This window comes from Glandiceps talaboti, chromosome 17 (genome assembly GCF_964340395.1).
Source record: "Glandiceps talaboti chromosome 17, keGlaTala1.1, whole genome shotgun sequence".
NCBI lineage: Eukaryota > Metazoa > Hemichordata > Enteropneusta > Spengelidae > Glandiceps > Glandiceps talaboti.
In genome coordinates this window covers 1,716,400-1,732,837 of record NC_135565.1, presented here as the reverse complement: position 1 = coordinate 1,732,837, position 16,438 = coordinate 1,716,400, and the positions used below count along the sequence as shown (strand labels likewise).

Here is a 16,438-nt window from a genome sequence, read left to right as displayed (position 1 = left end):
TTGCTTGGCTAATAGCTTGTCCCAGTAATGTACAATTGTTAGTTGACTCTGGTAAGTTATATCAATAGATGTACTAAATGATCTCAAATTTAAAGCTTGCATTCAAAAGATATATTATCAAAATGATTATTTATGCAAATTACATATCACAATTACAACCTACATAAATAACTACATCAAACCTGTATGATTTGTTATAGTTGATGTGTGTACCAAGTGAAATTTTAAGTTGCAATCTTAAGATATAGCCTAATTATCGAAAATCCTTAATTATGCAAATTAGTTATTAAAATTAAAAACTATATCAACAGCAGGCTTTAGAGGATGTGTGTGCTCTGACATGGCTGATGTATGCACCAACTTATATGAAATTTGAAGCTTGCATTCTAAAGATAAAGACTAATTACCGAAAATCACTATTTATGCAAATTACTCATTAAAACTAAAACGCTATGCCAACGGCTTTTAACGCATATATATGTGTGTTGTTATAGTTGAGGTATGTGCCAAATTATATGGAATTAGAAGTGTGCATTCCAAAGATATAGCTTAATTAGTGAAAATCATTAATTATTCAAATTACTCATTAAAAGTAAAAGCTATATCAACACAATATAAAGGACAAGTGCGCATTATTAGGGTTGATATGTGTCCCTAATTGTATGAAATTTGAAGATTGCATTCTGAAGATGAAACTTAATTACCGAAAGTCATTAATTATGCAAATTATTCATTAAAACAATAAGCTATATCAACACACTTTAAAGAACATATGTGTTTTCTTACGGTTAACTTGTACTAAATTAAAATAGAAGTATGCATTCTTAAGATATAGCCTAATTACCGAAATTCATTAATTATGCAAATTATTCATACAAGCTTTAAGCTAAATCAACACACTGTATAGGACATATGCGCTTTGCGAATTTGAAGGATGTGTTCCAAAGATAGAGCCTAATTACTAAAAACCATTAATTATGCAAATGACTTATTAACATTGATTGGATTTTTACCAAAACCTAATCAGTTCTTGCCATTAGCATGTGAAAGATGTTATATAATGCTGGTTCATTTCCATGCGATCGTACTCGATGTGGTAATACTAATCATGTTTTTGGCCCTAAGAACAGTGTGGCTGTTACGAGTAGATTTACTTGTATTAGTACTAATGTAGTGTATTATATTACATGCGGGAAATGTAGTTTTTTGTACATAGGTTCAACTGTATGTTGTCGTCTTGGTGATCGTTTCGTAGAACATCTCAGTCTAACCAGACAAAAGAATAGTAACTATCCCGTATCTGTGCAGTTTATTACTAACACACAGTGTATCAGATATGTCTATTTCAGGAATTTGTAAGGTTTCTGGCGATGAGAATCGTTTGAGGTTGAAGGAGGAGGAAATCATTTTCCGTCTCAGAACGCTGGAACTCCATGGAATTAATAGATTATTTACATCATTCCCTAATATCTGACTACGCTTATTCTATAGTTCAGGCTTGTTCTATACGGTACTTTTTGGTGCGCATAACCTTTAGATCTTTCAGTATTTTACCGTTAATAAGATCATGCAGTACCTCGTTCTATTCCATAACATTTAGATGTACTGTCATGTGATGACCCACTATATATCTTGCCTTGATATCCTATGATAAAGAATATTGATTCGAAGCGTCTGATTGCATTTATTGATCGGGACTGTTTCACTCGTTCCTTGTGCACGTCTACACACACACACACACACACACACACATACACACACACACACACACACACACACACACACACACACACATACATACATACATACATACATACATACATACATACATACATACGTACGCATACATACATACATACACATACATACACACACATACATACATACATACATACATACATACATACACACATGCATACATACATACACACATACACACACATACATACATACATACATACATACATACATACATACATACATACATACATACATACACACACACACAAACATACACAGAGACAGACAGACAGACAGACAGACAGACAGACATACATACATACATACATACATACATACATACATACATACACACACACACACAAACATACACAGAGACAGACAGACAGACAGACAGACAGACAGACAGACAGACAGACAGACAGACTGACTGAGACAGAGCCAGAGACAGGGAGAGACTGTGAGACAGAAAGAGAGAGACACAGTCAGTCATTCAGTCAGTCAGTCAGTCAGTCAGTCAGTCAGTTAGTCAGTCAGTCAGTCAGTCAGTCAGTCAGTCAGTCAGTCAGTCAGTCAGTCAGTCAGTCAGTCAGTCAGACAGACAGACAGACAGACAGACAGACAGACAGACAGACAGACAGACAGACAGACAGGGACTGAGAGACAGAGACAGAGACGGAGAGTAGGGGAAATATATTAAGGCATACACAAACACATTCCCCACCATATCATTGAATATGAGCTTTTCAGTGCATTTCGAAGAAGCTCATTAAAAGTCTATGAAATTTGAAGCTTGTAGGTACTCTTAAATTCATTAATTGTGCAAATGACTCATTAAAACTAAGTGTCACATCAGTAAACTTGTGCAAAACATGTGCGCTCTGGGATCGTGGATGTACGCACCATTTACAGTCTAATTACTGAAAATAATTAATTATGCCAATGACTCAAACATCAGCAAGCTTTTTGTTGTGACATATACCTTTTCTTATGTTTTAAGTATGTGCGAATTCTACATAATTTGAAGTGTGCATTCTTAAGTTATACAAAAATTGTGGCCTAATTAGTGAAAATCATCAATTATGCAAATGAGTGATTAAAACTATGAGCTATAATATCGAATTTTATAAGACACATGCACTTTGTTATCGTCAATGTATTACTAAATTATATTGAATTTGAATCGGGCATAGATATATAAGATATAGTGTTTATGTCAATAGCTCATATATATTCATGGTTGTTTACAAAACCCAATCAGTTCTAGCCATTACCCTAATGAATATGTGTACCAAATTTGTTTTGTATTGAGTCAGCCGCTTTTGAGAAAACGATAACACAGACAGACAGACAGACAGACAGACATGTATACACACACAGACACACAGACACACACTCACACTCACACTCACACTCACACTCACAGACCTTTCACCCAACATATATAACCTTCCTGATGGAACGTAACAAAACTACCAAATTCCAATATCAACACAGACGTTGTCGATTGTCATATGTGTATAAGGAATACATTGAATGTCGAGTAAATGAAATACAACGATGTGACTTGCCTCACCTGACTTTCCGACCTTGTCAGCACCAAGGACAACAATATGATATGGTTTACCGAGTTTTCCTGATCGTTGGCTTCTAGGACTCACTTTAGGGCTGTTGTTATTGTTCATGGATTTAGTATTTGGATTTCTCGAGTTCGGAGCAAGGTTCCCGTTATTCGGTGGGGATCGTCGCAGACTGTTGCTGACGGGCATGCTTGCTGACAGTCGTTCTCAGCTAAGATATGCCTAACGCCTAATCACAGTCACCGTTTCTCGTCGAATTCCAACTATGCTTAGAATTGTTGAATCTACTCGGTACATCTACAACTAGAATTACCGTAGCCCTTTGTTGAGTCTCTGACAAACAAAGTACAACAAGGCAGTTCAAAAACCTCGACTATTCTAAATTTTACCATATCACGCTGAGTGAGAAACCGTCGCAGAGATCGAAGGTAAAATAAGCATCAAACGGGAATCTCCTCCAGGGTGATGAATAGTTGTAGAGTCAACTGAGCAATCATAGGAAGATCCGAAAGGTAAGTGATTGAGAGTAAACAATGAAGTGAATAAGCAGTCTAAACACGAGTGGACTCATACATAGGGATGTATCAAACCGCCGATTTGTATTATACAACATCAGAGTCTAGACAGCTTAGTGATTGAATGCGTATATATCTCGATCCCATTGCCGCATTTCTTCAGTTCTTCATCTCATACTAACCTATCACACGTACACTTAAAACAACACTTGTTCCAGCAGCTTTGCAACCGTGTGAGGGCGAACAAGACCTATCTTGAAAGTCGATTTAAAAGATCATCGCGGGGAGTATGTGGCTTCGTGCTGTTAATATCCTTTGATATCTATTCAGCTTTTTACTGATTGCACCAGCGCTGTATTGGGCCGAATTTATCGAGCCAGACAACTCTTGTCTACAATATTACCATCATAGACAATTAATAGAACCTCTATTGTCTATAATATTACCATCATAGTCAATTAATAGAACCTCTATTGTCTATAATATTACCATCATAGTCAATTACTAGAACCTCTATTGTCTACAATATTACCATCACAGACAGTTAATAGAACCTCTATTGTCTATAATATTACCATCATAGACAGTTAATGGAACCTCTATTGTCTATAATATTACCATCACAGACAGTTAATAGAACCTCTATTGTCTATAATATTACCATCACAGACAATTAATAGGACATCTATTGTCTATAATATTACCATCATCGTCGCAAACCACGGCCTGTTTTACGGCACTGTTCAGAATGCGCCGTCCCACAGGTAGTTATTTCATAGTATTGTTTATGGTGGAAGAAATAACAGGTCTGGTTTGCGAGAATGACTATCAAAGACAGTTAATAGAACCTCTGTTGTCTATAATATTACCATCATAGTCAATTAATAGAACCTCTATTGTCTACAATATTACCATCGTAGACAGTTAATAGAACCTCTATTGTCTATAATATTACCATCATAGTCAATTAATAGAACCTCTATTGTCTATAATATTACCACCATAGTCAATTAATAGAACCTCTATTGTCTATAATATTACTATTAAAGACAGTTAATAGAACCTCTATTGTCTATAATATTACCATCATCATCAATTAATATAACCTCTATTGTCTATAATATTGCCATCATAGTCAATTAATAGAACCTCTATTGTCTACAATATTACCACCAGTCAATTAATAGAACCTCTATTGTCTATAATATTACTATTAAAGACAGTTAATAGAACCTCTATTGTCTATAAAATTACCATTATAGTCAATTAATAGAACCTCTATTATCTACAATATTACCATCGTAGTCAATTAATAGAACCTCTATTGTCTATAATATTACCATCATAGTCAATTAATAGAACCTCTATTGTCTATAATATTACCATCATCATCAATTAATAGAACCTCTATTGTCTATAATATTACCATCATAGTCAATTAATAGAACCTCTATTGTCTATAATATTACCATCATAGTCAATTATTAGAACCTCTATTGTCTATAATATTACCATCATAGTCAATTAATAGAACCTCTATTGTCTATAATATTACCATCATCATCAATAAATAGAACCTCTATTGTCTACAATATTACCATCATAGACAGTTAATGGAACCTCTATTGTCTATAATATTACCATCATAGACAGTTAATAGAACCTCTGTTGTCTATAATATTACCATCACAGACAATTAATAGAACCTCTATGGTCTACAATATTACCATCATAGACAGTTAATGGAACCTCTATTGTCTATAATATTTCCATCATAGACAGTTAATGGAACCTCTATTGTCTATAATATTACCATCATAGACAGTTAATCAAACCTCTAATGTCTATAATATTGCCATCATAGTCAATTAATAGAACCTCTATTGTCTATAATATTACCATCATAGACAGTTAATGGAACATCTATTGTCTATAATATTACCATCATAGACAGTTAATGGAACCTCTATTGTCTATAATATTACCATCATAGTCAATTAATAGATCCTCTATTGTCTATAATATTACCATCATAGACAGTTAATGGAACCTCTATTGTCTATAATATTACCATCATAGACAATTAATAGAACCTCTATTGTCTATAATATTACCATCATAGACAGTTAATATAACCTCTATTGTCTATAATATTACTATCATAGTCAATTAATAGAACCTCTATTGTCTATAATATTACCATCATAGTCAATTAATAGAACCTCTATTGTCTATAATATTACCATCATAGTCAATTAATAGAACCTCTATTGTCTATAATATTACCATCATAGTCAATTAATAGAACCTCTATTGTCTATAATATTACCATCATCATCAATTAATAGAACCTCTATTGTTTATAATATTGCCATCATAGTCAATTAATATAACCTCTATTGTCTATAATATTACCACCAGTCAATTAATAGAACCTCTGTTGTCTATAATATTGCCATCACAGACAGTTAATGGAACCTCTATTGTCTATAATATTACCATCATAGTCAATTAATGGAACCTCTATTGTCTACAATATCACCACCAGTCAATTAACAGAACCTCTATTGTCTATAATATTACTATTAAAGACAGATAATAGAACCTCTATTGTCTATAATATTACCATCATAGACAGTTAATAGAACCTCTATTGTCTATAATATTACCACCAGTCAATTAACAGAACCTCTATTGTCTATAATATTACCTTCATAGTCAATTAACAGAACCTCTATTGTCTACAATATAACCATCATAGTCAATTAATAGAACCTCTATTGTCTATAATATTACCATCATAGTCAATTAATAGAACCTCTATTGGCTATAATATTACCATCGTAGACAGTTAATAGAACATCTATGGTCTATAATATTACCATTATAGTCAATTAATAGAACCTCTATTGTCTATAATATTACCATCGTAGACAGTTAATAGAACCTCTATTATCTATAATATTACCATCATAGTCAATTAATAGAACCTCTATTGTCTTTAATATTACCATCATAGACAATTAATGGAACCTCTATTGTCTATAATATTACCATCATAGTCAATTAATAGAACCTCTATTGTCTATAATATTACCATCGTAGACAGTTAATGGAACCTCTATGGTCTATAATATTACCATCATAGACAGTTAATGGAACCTCTATTGTCTATAATATTACCATCGTAGACAGTTAATAGAACCTCTATTGTCTATAATATTACTATCAAAGACAGTTAATAGAACCTCTATTGTCTATAATATTACCATCATAGTCAATTAATAGAACCTCTATTGTCTATAATATTACCATCGTAGACAGTTAATGGAACCTCTATTGTCTATAATATTACCATCATAGTCAATTAATAGAACCTCTATTGTCTACAATATTACCACCATAGACAGTTAATAGAACCTCTATTGTCTATAATATTACCATCATAGTCAATTAATAGAACCTCTATTGTCTATAATATTACCACCATAGTCAATTAATAGAACCTCTATTGTCTATAATATTACTATTAAAGACAGTTAATAGAACCTCTATTGTCTATAATATTACCATCATCATCAATTAATATAACCTCTATTGTCTATAATATTGCCATCATAGTCAATTAATAGAACCTCTATTGTCTACAATATTACCACCAGTCAATTAATAGAACCTCTATTGTCTATAATATTACTATTAAAGACAGTTAATAGAACCTCTATTGTCTATAATATTACCATCATAGTCAATTAATAGAACCTCTATTCTCTTTAATATTACCATCATAGACAGTTAATAGAACCTCTGTTGTCTATAATATTACCATCATAGTCAATTAATAGAAACTCTATTATCTACAATATTACCATCATAGTCAATTAATAGAACCTCTATTGTCTATAATATTACCATCATAGTCAATTATTAGAACCTCTATTGTCTATAATATTACCATCATAGTCAATTAATAGAACCTCTATTGTCTATAATATTACCATCATCATCAATAAATAGAACCTCTATTGTCTACAATATTACCATCATAGACAGTTAATGGAACCTCTATTGTCTATAATATTACCATCATAGACAGTTAATAGAACCTCTGTTGTCTATAATATTACCATCACAGACAATTAATAGAACCTCTATGGTCTACAATATTACCATCATAGACAGTTAATGGAACCTCTATTGTCTATAATATTTCCATCATAGACAGTTAATGGAACCTCTATTGTCTATAATATTACCATCATAGACAGTTAATCAAACCTCTAATGTCTATAATATTGCCATCATAGTCAATTAATAGAACCTCTATTGTCTATAATATTACCATCATAGACAGTTAATGGAACATCTATTGTCTATAATATTACCATCATAGACAGTTAATGGAACCTCTATTGTCTATAATATTACCATCATAGTCAATTAATAGATCCTCTATTGTCTATAATATTACCATCATAGACAGTTAATGGAACCTCTATTGTCTATAATATTACCATCATAGACAATTAATAGAACCTCTATTGTCTATAATATTACCATCATAGACAGTTAATATAACCTCTATTGTCTATAATATTACTATCATAGTCAATTAATAGAACCTCTATTGTCTATAATATTACCATCATAGTCAATTAATAGAACCTCTATTGTCTATAATATTACCATCATAGTCAATTAATAGAACCTCTATTGTCTATAATATTACCATCATAGTCAATTAATAGAACCTCTATTGTCTATAATATTACCATCATCATCAATTAATAGAACCTCTATTGTTTATAATATTGCCATCATAGTCAATTAATAGAACCTCTATTGTCTATAATATTACCATCATAGTCAATTAATAGAACCTCTATTGTCTATAATATTACCATTGTAGACAGTTAATGGAACCTCTATTGTCTACAATATTACCACCAGTCAATTAATAGAACCTCTATTACAACGGGTAAAACATGTTGAAGGTTACCAACACCCATACACAAGTAAATGTTCCTTTTGTTATTTGTTTATTTATGTAGATTTTGTTGCCATTAAGAAATGTCCCTTTTGTTATTTGTTTATTTATGTAGATTTTGTTGCCATTAAGAAATGTCCCTTTTGTTATTTGTTTATTTATGTAGATTTTGTTGCCATTAAGAAATGTCCCTTTTGTTATTTGTTTATTTATGTAGATTTTGTTGCCATTAAGAAATGTTCCTTTTGTTATTTATTTATTTATGTAGATTTTGTTGCCATTAAGAAATGTTCCTTTTGTTCTTTGTTTATTTATGTAGATTTTGTTGCCATTAAGAAATGTTCCTTTTGTTATTTGTTTATTTATGTAGATTTTGTTGCCATTAAGAAATGTTCCTTTTGTTATTCATTTATATATGTAAATTTTGTTGCCATTAAGAAATGTTCCTTTTGTTCTTTGTTTATTTATATAGATTTTGTGGCCATTAAGAAATGTTCCTTTTGTTCTTTGTTTATTTATGTAGATTTTGTTGCCATTAAGAAATGTTCCTTTTGTTATTTATTTATTTATGTAGATTGTGTGGCCATATAGAAATGTTCCATTGTAAAAAATATAAAGAATGAACATTTTACAGTTCTTTTCCCTAAACCGAGTCAAATCTATTAAATGAACTATCAAGATCAGTGAGCCTGATCACAAGGTTTCATTTGTTCCTTACTATCTCCGCCAATCATTGGTCCCCTACTATCCCTGCCAATCATTAGTTCACTACTACCCCTGCAAATCATTGGTTCCCAACTATCCCTGCCAATCATTGGTTCCCTAATATCTCTGCCAATCATTGGTTCCTTACTATCCCTGCCAATCATTGGTTCCTTACTATCCCTGCCAAGCATTGGTTCCCTACTATCCCTGCCAATCATTGGTTCCTTACTATCCCTGTCAATCATTGGTTTCTTACTATCCCTGTCAATCATTGGTTTCTTACTATCCCTGCCAATCATTGGTTCCTTACTATCCCTGCCAATCATTGGTTCCTTACTATCCCTGCAAATCATTGGTTCCCTACTATCCCTGCCAAACATTTGTTCCTTACTATCCCTGCCAAGCATTGGTTCCCTAATATCTCTGCCAATCATTGGTTCCTTACTATCCCTGCAAATCATTGGTTCCTTACTATCCCTGCCAATCATTGGTTCCTTACTATCCCTGTCAAGCATTGGTTCCCTACTATCCCTGCCAATCATTGGTTCCTTACTGTCCCTGCCAATCATTGGTTCCCTACTATCCCTGCCAATCATTGGTTCCTTACTATCCCTGTCAAGCATTGGTTCCCTACTATCCCTGCCAATCATTGGTTCCCTTCTATCCCTGCCAATCATTGGTTCCTTACTATCCCTGCCAAGCATTGGTTCCCTACTATCCCTGCCAATCATTGGTTCCCTACTATCCCTGCCAAGCATTGGTTCCCTACTATCCCTGCCAAGCATTGGTTCCTTACTATCCCTGCCAAGCATTGGTTCCCTACTATCCCTGCCAATCATTGTTCCTTACTATCCCTGCCAATCATTGGTTCCCTACTATCCCTGCCAATCATTGGTTCCTTACTATCCCTGCCAATCATTGGTTCCCTACTATCCCTGCCAATCATTGGTTCCTTACTATCCCTGCCAATCATTGGTTCCCTACTATCCCTGCCAATCATTGGTTCCCTACTATCCCTGCCAATCATTGGTTCCCTACTATCCCTGCCAATCATTGGTTCCTTACTATCCCTGCCAATCATTGGTTCCCTACTATCCCTGCCAATCATTGGTTCCTTACTATCCCTACCAAGCATTGGTTCCCTACTATTCCTGCCAATCATTGGTTCCCTACTATTCCTGCCAAGCATTGGTTCTCTACTATCCCTGCCAAGCATTGGTTCCCTACTATCCCTGCCAAGCATTGGTTCCCTACTATCCCTGCCAAGCATTTGTTCCTTACTATCCCTGCCAATCATTGGTTCCTACTATCCCTGCAAATCATTGGTTCCCAACTATCCCTGCCAATCATTTGTTCCTTACTATCCCTGCCAAGCTTTGGTTCCCTACTATCCCTGCCAAGCATTGGTTCCTTACTATCCCTGCCAAGCATTGGTTCCTTACTATCCCTGCCAAGCATTGGTTCCGTACTATCCCTGTCAAGCATTGGTTCCTTACTATCCCTGCAAATCATTGGTTCCCTACTATCCCTGCCAATCATTTGTTCCTTACTATCCCTGCCAAGCATTGGTTCCCTACTATCCCTGCCAAGCATTGGTTCCTTACTATCCCTGCCAAGCATTGGTTCCCTATTATCCCTGCCAAGCATTGGTTCCTTACTATCCCTGCCAAGCATTGGTTCCCTACTATCCCTGCCAATCATTTGTTCCTTACCATCCCTGCCAATCATTGGTTCCCTACTATCCCTGCCAAGCATTGGTTCACTACTATCCCTGCCAAGCATTGGTTCCCTACTATCCCTGCCAATCATTTGTTCCTTACTATCCCTGCCAAGCATTGGTTCCCTACTATCCCTGCCAAGCATTGGTTCCTTACTATCCCTGCCAAGCATTGGTTCCTTACTATCCCTGCCAAACATTTGTTCCTTACTATCCCTGCCAAGCATTGGTTTCTTACTATCCCTGCCAAGCATTGGTTCCCTATTATCCCTGCCAATCATTGGTTCCCTACTATCCCTGCCAATCATTGGCTCCCTACTATCCCTGCCAATCATTGGTTCCCTACTATCCCTGCCAAGCATTGGTTCCTTACTATCCCTGCCAATCATTGGTTACTTACTATCCCTGCCAATCATTGGTTCCTTACTATCCCTGCCAAGCGTTGGTTCCCTACTATCCCTGCCAATCATTGGTAAGTAAGGTAAGTTCAATTATACAGTAAGAAGTTGGTCAGTTTTCTGTGGTCGGAGGGATGTGTGTGGATTTTTTCAATGATCATCTTCTGACCCCCGCCCTGTATAACTAAAACCATCCCCATAGCACTTGTTGCACCCAACAGATCTTTCACTGTGCAGGGTAAATCATGGAGTTTGGGGAGTACAGTGATCTAGACGGCTTGACTAGATTTCACTGTTATTAAATGCTTCACAGGACAGCACCATTATGTAAACGAAATGATTCTTTATACATAGGGCTGAATTTAAAAATTCAAATAGCATCTTTTGGAAGTACGCCACCTCATGTAGTCATATGACTAGTCTTAACATTGTAACTGGCACCATGGTCATATGACTAGTCTTACCGTAGTCATGGGCAAGGTGGCCAAAAGCTATCTCGTGACAGGATTTATAAATATCATACAATGTACATACATACATACACACATACATACATACATACATACATACATACATAGTATAGGTACAATTATAACACAGAAAGGTGAAGAAGAAGAAGAAGAAGGAACACAGACTATAAAGAGAGAAACCATTAACAGGTTAACTTTTATGGACATACTTAACCATATGTACATACACTAGATATGTAGAGTACATACACTAGATATGTAGAGTACATACACTAGATATGTAGAGTACATACACTAGATATGTAGAGTACATACTTAACCATATGTAGAGTACATACACTAGATATGTAGAGTACATACACTAGATATGTAGAGTACATACACTAGATATGTAGAGTACATACTTAACCATATGTAGAGTACATACACTAGATATGTAGAGTACATACACTAGATATGTAGAGTACATACACTAGATATGTAGAGTACATACACTAGATATGTAGAGTACATACTTAACCATATGTAGAGTACATACACTAGATATGTAGAGTACATACACTAGATATGTAGAGTACATACACTAGCTATGTAGAGTACATACACTAGCTATGTAGAGTACATACACTAGATATGTAGAGTACATACACTAGATATGTAGAGTACATACACTAGGTATGTAGAGTACATACTTAACCATATGTAGAGTACATATACTAGATATGTAGAGTACATACTTAACCATATGTAGAGTACATACACTAGATATGTAGAGTACATACACTAGATATGTAGAGTACATACACTAGATATGTAGAGTACATACTTAACCATATGTAGAGTACATACACTAGATATGTAGAGTACATACACTAGATATGTAGAGTACATACTTAACCATATGTAGAGTACATACACTAGATATGTAGAGTACATACACTAGATATGTAGAGTACATACACTAGATATGTAGAGTACATACACTAGCTATGTAGAGTACATACACTAGATATGTAGAGTACATACACTAGATATGTAGAGTACATACACTAGATATGTAGAGTACATACTTAACCATATGTAGAGTACATACACTAGATATGTAGAGTACATACACTAGATATGTAGAGTACATACACTAGATATGTAGAGTACATACACTAGATATGTAGAGTACATACTTAACCATATGTAGAGTACATACACTAGATATGTAGAGTACATACACTAGATATGTAGAGTACATACACTAGATATGTAGAGTACATACACTAGCTTTAGATATTTTAATATGGACAGAAACACTGTAAACGTCACACACACATGTTGTGTACAATCCCCACAGCTCGAGGCCTTTGAAGACGACAGTGGATAATGCATTATTCATTTGTTTGGATGTCCTTGATATGATACCATTGATCATGTAGTGTACGAGATTACTATCTTGTTGGTAAGGTCAACCAAACTGAATGATGGAAACTAAGAATTAAATCTAAGGAGTTAGATATATTTACAGTTGTAATTTCTTTTCTTTCGTAGAAAGATAAACTATTAGTTAAGGAGTCTATTTGATGACCTATGTTTTGTCTGTATTAACAGTCAAGTGCCATTTCTTTGTTTTGTGTTACATTTGACTCGGCATTTGACAAACAACCAATCAAAAGTCCGGAGTTGATTTCTCCACATTCTTTTATTTTACAGGAATATAAACTTATGTAACGTGCACAGGGGGGGGGGGGTGAACACTGTGTAATGAAGGTATAGACAAGCGTTCCTCGCTAAATGCGTGCAATGACGGATAAGCACCGGTATTGTTGATGAATTATGAATGTATGTGTCGACCCCCGTTTGAATGAAAGTGTAATGTATACAATTATGTGAAAACCAGGACGTGGTGACGGGGGCTATTGTCTTGGAATAAGGTGTTGTATTTTGTTACCAATTACTCAACTCGTTGACATATAGTTTATTTATTTATTTCACGGAAGGCCGGCAAGTCCCATTTACAGGCTCCTAAAAATGCAAAATTTAAGAATACAAAACACACAAGCATATCAAACAAACAAAACTAACTTAATGCACATTAAAAACACATTACGAGGCAAATATATAAAATCAATATTGTCAGGTGGACAATCTGGAAAATTAAAGTCAATATTCAAAATACTACAACAAAGACCACTATACGTTGTTATACATCTGTGAACAGCACAGTGTTTAAAAACATTATATTTACTGGTATCAGGTTTGTAAACTTTCTAGTTCTCCGATCCGGCATCTGTGGGACTTTAAAATGTAACTTGAAAAGCATATATGGACTATCATAAACATTACTTACACACTTGTAAAATATACCATGTCTAAAAACATCCTCCGTCGCGCTGAGAGGGGATTGGCAAATCGAAAAACTTGCATAATGTGCATATTGTGTCGGTTAAAAATTATTCCGTTTAATGAATTTTCCAGAACCCTTTCAATGCTAGCCTGTGGTTTATTTTGGCAAGGTGACCAAATGATTGAGCCCTATTCCAGAATACTCCCCATGGGTGATCAAGGGATGCTGTTCCTGCGCCAAACCACAATTGAATGGGGTTGGCTAAGTATCTCCAAGTATAGATTACGATCCAACCTCTCCTTGCAAATCCCACACTTATAAAGAAATCTCTTATTATGTATGAACACTGAAGTCGATTACCACTGTTATTTTATACTGTCTAGTGTATCATACATTTGTACATCTCGAGAATACGGGAAGTATACCATATAACTGCACAAATGAAAATCAGCGACAACGTGTTTTTTTTTGTGAGCTTGAAGGGAAGAGGGAACTGGGAAACAATGTGTACAAAATATTTTCTCATCAGCCCCCACCCCTTCCCTAAGTTCTGCTCGTTCCCTCGGTTTGCATTTGCGCGGAAATGTAATTCAGGCCAGATATACTCTCTGTCTAAAATAGGTGGAACAACATTATCCACATATTAGGGCAAGAAATGGCAAGACAACTAGTTTATTAACTGTGGAAAGCTTCATAAGACAGTTGATTGCTCGGTTGGTTGGTTGGTTGGTTGGTTGAACATTTCATATGTTAATTGATTCAATAATTCACATATATATTTACTTTGATTGATCAAAATACGCATGTTTTTATTATGATTTATTAATAACCTCTATCTATAGTAAATGGTACCGTATTGAACGATTGATTAGTCAATATAAAAGTCTACCCTACAAATAAAAAGAATGATACATTGCCCTGCTTGACAACCCGATTTTAAAACTGCTCAGTCTCGGTTACCCAGACCCTCACAGCTGGGGGATCTGATATGAGACCAACCAACTGAGAGTCTGGGGAAGCGTAATCTAAAGTCACCAGCACCGGAAGTCACATGGTACAATTCTGCCAAATCATGAAGAGTGGGCATACGTACAAGGCCTGTATTGTTGTAATTAAATCACTCGCCTGAGACATAGTAACATAGTACGAAGGTACGTACTTTGATTGTCCAGCCTTTGATGTTTGACACCAGCGAATGTACTCGCTATCGCTCGTGAAAATACGGCGGCAGAATAAACCGAATCACAAGTGAAAATAACTTCTGTATGCCCTACCATCCATTGCGAGGCCGTGGGGCTCTGTCATACTATAACACTGTAAAATAACTAATACTACATTACATTAGAGCAGACATGGAAACGAGTGCAAAAAATAGCTGTTTTCCGTTGTGTTCCATATGGTCTCTGTGTTATTGGTTTCGTCTCATCAAATGTACATGTGCCATTACAGATTGGAAGAACAGTTTTATATTGTCTTGTTAACTTGATGTCAGTTTCTGCATCCACTGTTTCTGGCGATTTTATCTTTTTCTCGAATATTTAAAAAATGTTTAGAGTAGGCAGTGAAAAACTAGATACTGTATCATACAACTCAGCCTTTTCCTTGAGTAAACCACGTAGTTGGCGCTGTTTTCTCTCAATTTAACATATAGTGAATTTGTTCACGGAATATACTACACTTTCCAAGTTTCCGTACAATAAATTTAAGATTGGATATTTTCTATTTTCTACTTACAAATTGATGCATTTCTGGGGCAATTTTAGAGAGGGTCATGTTGCCGCTTGCATCGTCGTCGCTCACAACCGAATTATGGATTCGTAATCGAACAAACAGTGAATGACAAGTGTCACAGAATCGTATTATTGTTGCCGTTAGCAACTATGTTCTATGTACTCATTTCACTCTAAACGTTGAGGGCGCACTTTATTGAACGCGTGAAATTACTCTGTGTAACTTTGGAAGTTTTTTATTTGATAGATCATCTTGATAAT

General features: G+C 34.9%; 1 protein-coding gene across 1 annotated transcript in view; it reads right to left on the bottom strand.

Moving 5' to 3' along the window:
• Positions 1-3,509, bottom strand: part of LOC144447945 (ras-like protein rasD) — a 40,412-nt gene extending 36,903 nt beyond the window's left edge. Inside the window, exon 1 of the mRNA XM_078138057.1 lies at positions 3,317-3,509. Coding sequence (XP_077994183.1) covers positions 3,317-3,509 — 193 coding nt within the window. The remainder of the gene's footprint in view (positions 1-3,316) is intronic.
• Positions 3,510-16,438: the final 12,929 nt, after the last annotated feature.